Below are 11,875 nucleotides of genomic sequence, written 5' to 3' on the forward strand. Positions count from 1 at the left end.
CCACGAATTTGTCCAATCCTCTTTTAAGGCCACCCCAAGTTGGTGGCCATCACTGCTTCCTCTGGCGAGCGAGTTTTCCAGAGCTTTAACAACTTCGTGAAGAAAAGTACTTTTCTTTATTATATGTCTCGAATCCTTCCGCATTCAGGTTCATTGGACACCTTGCAAGTTCTACTGTTTCTCCATGCCATGCATCAGTTTCTGAGCTTCTGTTCTGTCACCTACTGCTCATCTTTTTTCTAAATTAAAAAGTCCCAAACGCCACAGCTTTCCTCATGGGAGAGTTGCTCCACTCCTTGATCTTTTGCCCTTTACTGAATCTTTTCCAACGCTCTAATAATACCACCCTTCTTCAGGCGAGGTGACCAGAACTACACAGTATTTCAGATGTGGTTGTACCATAGATTTGTGTAATGGCATTATGATATTGGCAATTTTATTTTCATTTTTGATATGGAATGGATAAGGGTATTATATCTGACTCTGCATTTTACCTCTGGTGTTTCCTATGGGGTATGTTGTGTATGTGGATGGAAATGGAAATCCAAACTACCAATGGCTAATTTTGTATCAAATGCCATGCTCTACAAGTGATGGAAAATCATGCTGTCCCCCTTCCCCAAGATTTGTTACCAATATTTTCTCACAAAATTATATAAGGCCACTACACCCTCTCCTCCTAAATGTAGGAGAAGTATCTTTATAGGGTCAGGTATGGTACGGGGTAGGGAATGATTATAGTATTTTATACTCCTTTAAATTCCAGGGGCAGCCTAAAGAATCATCATCATCTTTGGAAAGAGTTCTAGAGACTTTACCATGTCTGTTTAAGATCTGTTTATTTGTTTTTCATATACAGGTTGAGCAGGCTAACATACTCATACAAATAATATTAATAATTAAGAGCTACAACAGTCCCCAAAAGCAACAGCTGTCCCCATAACTGCTTCTGTCAAGCTAGCTGCAAAAATTCTAAGGCATTCTCCAGCCAAAAGTCAAACCTGAGAAGTGATATACATTCTGAATTGCCAGATAGTCAGCATTTATTGTTTGTGGACCATACCTTGACAGGGTTGAGCCTGTAAGAGCTCTTGAAGGCAGCTCCTATCCTGCCTAGGGATGTAGGAGATATCTAGATAAAGGCTAGTTGCAATACAGAGCTATGACTATGTCTCATTTTCCATATGAAGTCATGGCTTTTAAGTTTGGATTTGTTAAGTGGTGAAGGAACATAGGAGATAGGACCTTATTAAGACTTAAAAAATATGTGTGTGAGCACACAACTATACCAGTTCTACCTCAGGCTTGCCTGCTATGAGTTAGCAGAAATAGCCATTAATGCATTGACCACAATCCGTATAGTTTCTTGTACCAAGATCCTCAATAACGTGGCCTACTTTAAATCAAGTTCTTGTATCCAAATCTTCCACCTACATCAGCTATTGGATGCATGGGGAAGGGCAGTTCTGCAGAAGGGGTAGATTCAGGAGCTAATATAAAGTAGGACTATGTGTGCTTGTTTGCAGTTAAAGATTGTTTGGCAGGACTGGAATGAGGAAACTATGGCCCTCCAGCTGTCACTAGACTACAACCACCATCCTTGACTGCTGGCTGTGGCTGATAGGAGGGAGTTTGGAATCCCAACCACATCTGGAGAGTCACACCTTCCCTATCCCTGACTTAAGGCTACAGAAGGTGCCTGCTCGCCTAGTCCTTACTGATAACCTTATTGGATCAAGACTGGGGCAAGGAGGATAAGTCAGGTGTCACCTTTGTGGAGATGTCTCCTTATTCAGGCTGCCTCACAGGTTAAAACTGGAGAATGCACGAGAGATTGAAGCTGAAGTAGTGCCCAGGCCCTCTGCTGTAAAGCACCCAGCCTACACTAGATCTTTTCTTCGCTACCTACTCTGGTCTTATTTTCATGTCCACATATTTATAAGAGTAATGATAACCCTTCCCAGCAGCCCAGTTGATGCCATTGGCATAAGAGCTGTGTTCGCCTTTGAGATAGAGCCCATTGAGGTTAGAATGATGACAGTCCCCATACCACCATGCACCCGTGTAGACTTCTGCGCAGCTGGAGACACTGTTGTCATTATCTTTGTCCCGCGTTGAAAATGGCATGTTGTCGTGCACAGATAGAGAATCTCCTGGGGAGGTGGAATGTAAAGGCAGGTCTTGAATTTACTTGGCGTACATAAGGAAGGCTTCTTTTTTATACAAGGCACAGGTGGGATCTGCAACAAATTGTTGCAGTACATCCTCATTCTGTAACAGGAGTGCTTCTATTTTGGGGTCCCAGGTAGCCAGCCATGCCTCCCTCTGGGAGACTGTAAAATAAATTGTAACAGGCCAATGCAACCTCTCCTCAGTTTTCCATTTTTTAACATTCCAAGGCACCTGGTGATCACCAAAATCCACCCCCTACACCACTTGCCTTCCATTGGACTTCATAGTTATGGTGCCTGCTGCAGTGCCCCAAACGCTCTGTACCCTGTGCGACCGAACCGATCATGCTCCCCTTGATCCACCTTTGCTGAGCTCATTATTAAGAGGGAGTGACAGAGACTCTGATTATATACACAAAACTACTGACATGGGTCGGAGGTAGAACCAATAGCTTAGATATAGTCTTACACAGCACTAAAGGATAAGCAGTTGTGGAATATGGTATCTAGGTCAAAATAATTTGCATAAGCGTAATAGATGTTTGACCATTGATGAAAGAACTTGCCCATCTTACTAGCCGAGTAGACCCAATGTGGTTCTCCCAGTAACTCACCCATGTCACCACTGGAGTAAGAGCCCAGGGTCAATGTGTAGTTGTCATTTTCACTCAGAACTTTGAAGCTTGTATACAGGGCAAAAGTTCTGACTTTGGCAAAGTCCTCGGCATCGATCCTCAGTTGGTGTGCCCCTAATCAGAAACACAAAAAGTCACTGGAAGCATGAAGTGGGTTTGTTGCACAAGCCCTCCCAATCATCTATTATTATGCAACCTGAATTTGCTAGGATGTGATTGAATTCCACCCCATAGTCAGTCTGGAAGCACCTGGATAGGGTTGTCGGAGTCAAGAGAGGACAGGAATACCTGTAGCAAAAGGGAGCCTTTTGGTAAATATGTGTTCTTCTCACAGGAGATGCTAAAGCACATAATGATGCTAAGGCACATGAGTTCTATACTCCAATCATCAACTGGACACACAAAAGCTGCCTTACCCGAACTAGTGAGAACATGGATGTTGTCGTTGCCCAGCCAGAACTCAGATGCTCGGTTCCCAAACCCCCTCTTGTAGGACTCCCAGCCACGATAGAAATCTACTGATCCATCCTGTCTCCTCTGGAACACCTGGGAAGATGACAGGCCAAGCTTTCTCTTGAAACAGTACTTTTCAGAAACAATCGAAGCCTTTTTTTCTTTTACAAGCCTTTCTAGATGGATGAAAGGGTCTCTGCCTCAGGTGTTTATTTTGTATTGTTATGAAACAGTGCTGGTGGGTAGGTGTGGCTCAGGGCTAAATGGAGAGGCATGGAAGGCCACATTTGGTCTTCAGGCTAGAGCAGGGGCAGCCTGCCCATGAGGCAAGGTGAAGTAGCTGCCTTGGTGGTGGAAGCCGAGGAGGCAGTACCCCTGCAGGCACCTCGCTGCTGCTGCCAGACGTAGTGTTGCTTTCAGGTGAGATCTTGTCTCTTCAGCTTTTCAGGTAAGGGGGAGGGAGGTGACACGGTGGCACATTCATATTTCACCTTAGGTAGTGAATGGGATGTGCGACGGCCCCTGGGCTGGAGGTTCCCTGTTCCCACCCTAGAGCTTCTCAGTTTGGAATGTGAGTTCCATCCATGAATATCTCTGTAGGCCTCCTATGTAGTGTAAGGTAGATTTGTTGGGTTGCTTCATCATTTGTAAAGCACTAATAAATAAATACAGTACATGTACATGGAGGAGGGCAGCTATTGGTGACCTTCAGTCGTGACAGGAATGGGCTTAATCTCCAGAATCACTCAACCCTTAGCTACAATAACAATACCACCAAAAAGCCCAGCTTTTTCTATGACATCTCTTTGGCCAATGATGAAAGTGAAGACAGAAGACCAATTTAATCCCCAGTGACCCATCTTATTGCATTCAGTATAGTGAGATGCCATACAGTTTTACTGCTATTCATGTTTAACAAGCATCTATTGCCAGAATTGTTCTAAGTGCCCAACGGAAATGACATAGATTCCTCAGGCACAGTGTGAGCACCATGGCCATACTCTTCTTTCTAGAGCAGGGATGGGCCTTCTGTGGCCTTCCAGGTGTTGTTGGACTCCAAGTCCCATCAGCCCCAGCCAGCGTAGCCAACAGTCAGGACCCACCTTGGTTGTGAGTCCTAGAAGACCTTTTCCACTTGGCCTGGGAGAGTGGGGCCCTGACTAACTCCAGCTTCAAAAAGCTAAGAACAAACTCTTGGGCTAGGATATTGTTTAGGGGGGTTGTTGTGGGGGGTTTGTTGCTGTTATTGATATATTTGTATCTTTGGTTTTTAGATCTTATGGTTTTTGTGGAGATTGTTTCAATTTGTGTACTTCAAGATGCTCTATTTATTGTTGATGACTACTTTCATTATATTTGTAATTATGTAATTTCTTTCATGATGTAAGCTGCCTTGAACATGGTTTGAACATTGGAAAGGCAGCACGCAGATAAAATGATGGATGTATGATGGGAATTGTAGTCCAGCAACATTTGGAGGGCTTGTTTAGAGCTATCACGCAGGTTGCACAGGGGCAGCAAGACTCACCAGCCAGCCTCCTCCATCAGTCTCCATGTCGCAGAAGACAGCCAGTGTTTTCTTAGCTGTGGGGAAGACGGTGTACCACCCACTTAGGGTCTCACCCTGGTCTAGAAGCTCTTTGCAGTTCTTGGCTCTTGGGCCTTCTCAAAAGACAAGGAGATTTATGTCAGGCCAACAAGCCATCTGATGAGCAGATGCCTCTCACTGACTTGTGCTTAACTCCCACTGAAGAGATGTGAATAGCTGCTATCTTGTAATCTCAAAGGCTAATTGCCACTATATGGATTGTGTGGGTAGGCATGTATACACACCTAGGCTGCGTACACACTCTACCTTGCAGCACATTCAAAGCACATTATTTCCCTCAAATAATTCTGGGCACTGTCTTCTGTTAAGGGCTGCTGGGAATTGTTACTCTGCAAGGGGTCGACTACAGTGCCCAGAATGCTTTGAAGCAAATCAGACCATTGGTCCATGTAGTTCAGTATTTTCTACATCACCCATCCCCAACCTGGTGCCCTCCAACCTGGACCAATTCCCATCAGCCTCTGCCAACATGGCATATGTATAATCGGAGATGATGGGAGCAGTAGTCCAAAACATTTGAAAGGCACCAGTGTTAAGTTGTGGGTGAACATATCAGACAACACAGCGATTCTTCAAACAACTCTTGTTTATTCAGAACTGGCCAGGACAGAACGGAACTGAAGGGCTCAGTCAGCCTGCTTATATAGAGCTGCAGTACCACGTTACTGTAACAACTTTCTAAAACTATCCAATCACTGAATGTCACTTTTGATCCTTCTTTTGCATAACTATCTACAGTATCCCCCTGCTGGCCCAGGTTGAGAACTTCAGTACATAACAACCAGGTTGTTGGAGGCTGATCTACGTACAGTGACTAGCATCTGCTCTTTTCTGGAAAAAGTGTCTTTTCCAGGCGTACCTGGAGATGCCAGGGACTGAACCTGGGACTTTCCACATGGAAAGCAGGTGTTATGAATTATGGCCTGTGCACAAATTAGGAATGTAGGAAACTGCCTTATCCCAGGTCTGACTATTTGTTCCTACAGCCCAGTATTTTCTATTAAGCTTCCCAGAGTCTTGGGCAGAAAGCCCTTCCTTACATACTTTTTATTGTCAATTAATGGTGATTTACATTCATGATGGGATCAGGGCAGTAAAACAGGATCCTGGTTTCAGTACTAATTCTGTGAATGTTCTGGTTTATTTTCTGTACTGGTTTTGTTGAGCTTCAGTTCAAGAGTGCCCCTACAATGTGGCACTGGGAAAACATAGCAAAACAAACAACCAGAAAGATGTATGGACAAGTCAATCAGCAATGACTATTGTTGTTGTTAGGAAGCTCCTATTCACCTCACAGAGCTACAATTCTCAAGAGTGGTTTAGCAACAAACCCATCTTCCCAGGGAACTCTGGGAACTGTAGCTCTCTGAGGGGAATAGGGGTCTCCTAACAACTTTTAGCACCTTGAGCAAACTACAGTTTCAGGATTCTGTTTATGGTGGTGTGATCCTGCTTTAAATGCATTGTGCAGATAGGGCATAAACTTGGATGAGGAAAGGCTCTACCTTGTTGCTGGGAGCTGCCTCCACAGTCTGAAGCACAAGCTTCTCCTATAGGGGGTGGAAAACAAACAGCCTTTGGTTAGTGAGGTCAGCGTGAGGGTCACATGTAACTAGCACTCACTTCAAATGCAGTAAAGGAAAGAGTTTAACCACAACCCTGGCTTCAGACCACATGCTAAGCCAGACCTTGGCTTAGCGGTTGCGCTGTGCTGAGTTTAAAGGAGCAGGGAGGCGCAATCTTCTCCTGAGAAACAACACGTTCACGTGTTTGGCTAAACCATGGTTTGGCTTAGTGTCACCTGCAAATGCCAGCCCATTTATTTACTGCCATTTATGAATCTCTTCCCGTAGGGTATCTCAAAGCAATTTCACAGCAAAAGCACAAACAATAACAATTAAAAATGGTTCCAGATATAAAAACAAGTTCACATGTGAAAAGAATCTTAAAATCAAGATGTGACGTTTAGCACACGATTGGTCCTTGTGTGCTAGTGGACCCTTCTGCACCCACTTTCTTTAGTAAATAACTGCAGGGCTGTGAAGAGTTTAGATTGGGATCACCACAGGGCTGGAAGGCTTTAAAAGACATTTGGCCAAATTCTAATCCTTTCCCCACCTCGTCTTATCTAAATATTTCATTCTTCTTCTCTTTACCTCTTGTTATAACTTATACTGCTATAACTACTCACACCCTGCTAGGTTAACTATCTTGTTATAATGATTTTTCATATATTCTATATATAACTTTCATTCTTCGTTAAGTTTTTTGTCATCTCTATTTCTTATTCTATTTGTAGAGCAGCCGCCAACTCCAACAATTTGTGATGCCACTCATCTTTTCTTGGCGCTGTGTCCATTTTCCACTTTTGTGCCAGTAAAATCTGAGCAGCAATGGTAGCATATGGCAACAGACTCATTTGCTTCTTTGGGGCTTCAGATGTTGTTATGCCCAGGAGGAAGGGAAGGATCTTGTAAACATTTTTTTGAGCTCGTTATAAATTGTTTCCCAATATTCTTTAATCACACTGTAAGACCACCACATGTGGCAACTTGTTCCTACTGTTTTTGTGTGTGCTTTTTTACACTTCCAGCATTTATCACTCTGATTTAAACATCTTTGCCAACCTATTTGGTGCCAAGTACCACCTGTGAACCATCATTAGATTGTTTTCCTTTAAAGTATAGCATGACGGAAATTTCAAGTTGTTTGTCCATAGACGTTGCCATAAGTTTAAATCAATATTGTGTCCCACATCCCTAGCCCAACTAATCATAGATGACTTGACCAACTCCTCCTTTGTCTTCCATTCAAGTAATAATTTGTACATTTTAGAAAGAATTTTAACCTTGGAACCTAATAAATCCCTTTTGAATTGTGATCTCTGGTCTGCAAACCGTCTTTTTTATCTATCTTAAACCTAGCATTGAGCTGATGATAACTTAGCCAGTCCATCACTTTAGAAGCAGTGGTGCTTCTGCATGCCAGTTCCCAGAAACCACTGGGTTTCTCACAAGCACCTTGGTAGCCACTGAGAGAACAGGGTGCTGGACTAGATGGGCCATTGGCCTGACCCGACAGGCTCTTCTCAGGTTCTGTCAAGGTTCTTGAACCCCTTGACAGTCCTGATCTGGATCTTTCTCCCTGTTGTTGCTGTCTGCATGGGGAGTGGATTCCCATGTATACCAAAGAAAAAAACAGCAAGTCCAGGACCTCTACAATGCAGACCAGAACCATGGTTATGGTGAAGGGTTAAACCCCTCTCCACCTTGTGCTGCAGTCCTAATCAAGGGCGCGCGCACACACAACCACCACCAAGTTTGTAAAGCAAAAACAAACCAGGGCCAATCATACGCTTAACATCCTATCTAGTTTGGTCCACAGAGTTAGAAGAAATGCCTCTTGTACCTTTGTCTCCTTTGGGTCCAGCTTTTCCATGATCTCCAGGGGAGCCCTTCTCACCTGAATGAAAGAGAAGGGTTTTATGTATGTATTTAAGTGAAGCATTTTTAACCCGCTCTTCAGTTGAAAAGTCTCCCAGAGCAGCTTTCGCACAATCAGCTAAAACAAGGCAGTCTCTGCTCACAGGCTCAGCTCACACCCCAAAAGAGGCGACACAAAAGGAAAACAGGAGGAGGAAGGAAGAGGGGGGTGGAAAGCAAACTCAGGCATCAGTTCTTAAATAGTAGCTCGTATAAAGACCACCAGGAATGAAAAAGCCCTAGATTAATTTGAGGCCAGCATACTTGAAGTAGCGCCTCTCCCAGGAATTTTGAGATCCTAATTTTGAGATCTGCCCTGCCAATAGTTCCACCCAGTGCTGTTTTCTAAAAAAAAATGTTTAGGGGTACTCTCATTTTCCTACTCCTATTGGAATACTGCCCCTCAATGAGGCCAAACTTAAATTCACAAAATGTTTAGGGGTATGCATACCCCTGCGTCCCCCAGAAAAAAGCACTGGTTCCATCTTTAACTGCGGCTCGTGTCACAGTGACTCATAGCAGGGCCTTCTCAGTCACGGCTCCCTAACTGTTGGAATCCCCTCCCAGCAGAGATGCATTATCTCCCCACATGTCGGAGTTTGGAGTCAAACAAGATCAGGAGGGCACAGCATTGGCCACCCAACAACCCCACACTGAGATCGGACAGAGGAGGGTAAATGAGCCCTTCTGAGTTCATTTTGAAGCAAGAAATTCTGGAAAGGGGAAATTATTTTTACAGAAGAAGGGGTAGTCTAACTGGTGTGCCCCATCTTTTGAGGGGTGCTACTTTTGATGGTGACTGTGCTAAGCATAAACAACAGAAGAGTCCAGCTGGTTCTACATCTGTGAGGTTTAGTGGTTGGAGTGCCAATCTAGAACCCAGGCGACCACAGTTCAAATCCCCATTTCACCATGCCCACTGGGTGACCTTGGGGGCATTCAGTGCCTCTCAGCCTAATTTATTTCACAAGGTTAATGTGGGGATTAAATGAGGTGGGGGAGAAACAGGGATGCCACCTTTAGCACCTTGGAGAAAGAGGTGGGATAGAAATGCAAACAACAAAAGCAACACAGCAATTGGGACATGCAAGGGGGAGTGGCCTTCTCCACCTGCATATTGATGGGGTCCTCTTACCAGGGGGCCCCAGAGGGCCAGGATCTCCTTTAGCTCCAGGTGATCCAATTGTTCCTGGTATGCCAGGGATCCCGGGAGTCCCAGGCTGGCCTTGGAAAAAGAATTTCTTGTCTGGCCCACACTCAGACAGCCCTTTTAGCTCTGGAAAACAAAAATGATGCCGTGATTCAAACAGGATTCTAGGGACACAGCTTTCCGAGAACTTGACGGTCACAAGGCAAAGTTTTCTGTTTCCCAGCAGGATGCTGTACATTCAAGATCAGGAGCCATTCGAGGTCAGAGCTGCCCCTACACTCCAGCACAACTTGAGAGCCACTTTCCCTTCAAGTTAACCTGCTAGGGGCCACATTTCAGGGGTGGGCAGAGCAATGAATGCGAATTGTACCTTTGTAGGGTAGCTACGTTGTACACATGCTCACAGATCCCTCTTGATCCAGGCCAATGGGTACTTATCTTGAAGTACACTTTTCAGCCAAAGCTCTCAAGGAAAGTGCAAGGCAGGACTGGTGAGGGGGTGTTGCCTAATACAGCATCTCTTTGTTATTCAGGTGCAGGTGTCCCTGGCTGTACCTATGCACTGAAATTCAGTTTCGGGCTAGGTGCTTTTGTTTTACAGGACCAACGCAAGGTGTTAGCGTTTAAAGCCCTAAACAAATCAGGCCACAAATACCTGAAAGACCGCCTTCTTCACTACAGACCTCCCCGGGTGTTTAAGATCAGCAGAGGGTCCCCTCTTGCTTGTTCCACTGCCCTCAAAAGCTGAGGGGTGGCTGCCCAGGAGAGGGCACTATGTCACAGTCCCCAAGTTGTAGAACTCTCTCCCCACAGAGCTGTATTCACTACACAGCTTTGGGGGAATGCTAGAGAGGCAACTTTCACATGGGAGAAGCATATTTTCAGGACCCAACCTCTTTTAATGATTGTATTTTTTTGGTAACTTCCTTTTTAAAAAAAACACTGTGCTTACTGTGTTGGTATCTTTCAGACACAATATCCTGGAATTATCTGTTTGTGCATTCTGGGTTTTGGAATTCCACCCCTACAATTCTCTGATTCTATGCTGTGTTTTAAATTGTAGCAACCCAACCTAGGATCTCAGGGTGAAGTACAGGTAATAATATAATTTTTATTTATGAGGGCTCATCAATTCCATCCCAAAAGCTTATCAGCTGACCACAACACTACTGCCTCAGCTACAGGGCAATTGACAGGCACTGCTATTTTTAATTTCGGCGAAGTCACTGCAAATGGACTCTGACATGTCAAACAAGCCTTGTCGAGATCATACCCTTCAGTGTGTGACAGATGAAATTAGGGACACTTCTAGATATGCCCAGTGGGTAGATCCTGGTGAATCACTGGGCAGAGCCAGCGCATCTTAGCCCCACCCAGGGCAATTAAGGATGTGCCAGACCTCAGCCTGCAGTATTCTAGCATCAGGGCTGTGCCCATGCAAAACAATGGAATTAAAGATGCTCTGGAGACAAGGATTCTGAACCATGTTAGCAAGACTGGTTGCTGGCTATTTACTCTGGAGAGGTAAAGGGGTAGCTAACCCCCAGCTCAAGAATCTGATCCATCCACCACCAAGCAAAGTTTCTTTGCACTCTCACTCATTTTGGCAGTGCTGTGTGCATGTGCGCGCACACACACACAAAACACAGTGCTGTCTATACAGAGAGCTTGATGGGGATGGAAATCACCCCGTTGCCAGTCCTCAGATAAATCAGCTAAGGAAAGAATGTAGCTCAGTGGGGCAGCACCTCCTTTGCATGCAAAAGGTCCCAGGTTCAGTCTCCAGCATCTCCAGGTGGGGCTAGGAGAGACTCCCTGCCTGAGCCCCCATAGAGCATCTTTGAAAACAAGACTGAGCTAGATGGACCAATGGTCTGTCTTGGTTTAAGGCAGCTTCTGTCATCACAGAAGAGCCCGATGAGGGCTAGAGCTGAGCATTGGCCATTTCCACAAACACCTCTTGCCCCCTCCCAAGTCATACTCACGTGCACAGCAGCTAGTTTCTGGCTCCTCTGCCAAGCCGCCCTTTATAGATGCAGCAATGAAGGTCAACTGAGTTAAGAAAAGGCTCATCCAGGTTGCCATCTTGTCCTTTGGCAGCCGCCTCCAGTGCTCATCCAGCCACTTTTTAAAGCTAGGACTGCTTTGTCCCTTAAATGCTTTCCATTGCGCAAGCAGGCGGAGAATACCAAAGTCCTCCCAGTTGCGTAATCAATCAGTGTTCCTGGGTCTGCCTATCACAATGGAAAAACTAAGTGTAAGTTGGCAAGTTTGCACCACTTGAGGACCCTCCAAGGAAACCCTTATAGCTTTAAAAACACTTACTTGTGCAATACTCTCTTATCAGCAAAATTCCCACAGGAAATGTCTGTTTT

At 44.9% G+C, this 11,875-nt stretch overlaps 1 protein-coding gene across 2 annotated transcripts; it reads right to left on the reverse strand.

The window, feature by feature from the left end:
• Window positions 1–822: 822 nt before the first annotated feature.
• LOC114601501 (ryncolin-1-like) lies at window positions 823–11,651 on the reverse strand. 2 transcript variants are annotated; one of them, XM_077931999.1, is made up of 8 exons: window positions 11,486–11,651; window positions 9,486–9,626; window positions 8,277–8,330; window positions 6,374–6,418; window positions 4,788–4,924; window positions 3,223–3,352; window positions 2,786–2,920; window positions 823–2,153 (listed from the first exon to the last, which is right to left on the reverse strand). In XM_077931999.1, exons 1-8 carry the CDS (start codon window positions 11,583–11,585, stop codon window positions 1,906–1,908), a joined length of 990 nt encoding a protein of 329 aa, XP_077788125.1. In that variant the 5' UTR covers window positions 11,586–11,651; the 3' UTR covers window positions 823–1,905. The 2 variants fall into 2 exon arrangements, with proteins under 2 accessions (XP_077788125.1, XP_028594531.2); XM_028738698.2 differs by having other exon boundaries at window positions 4,788–4,921; window positions 11,486–11,650.
• Between the last annotated feature and the right edge of the window lie 224 nt (window positions 11,652–11,875).

Source organism: Podarcis muralis, chromosome 7 (genome assembly GCF_964188315.1).
Source record: "Podarcis muralis chromosome 7, rPodMur119.hap1.1, whole genome shotgun sequence".
In the NCBI taxonomy this organism is placed as follows: Eukaryota; Metazoa; Chordata; class Lepidosauria; order Squamata; family Lacertidae; genus Podarcis; species Podarcis muralis.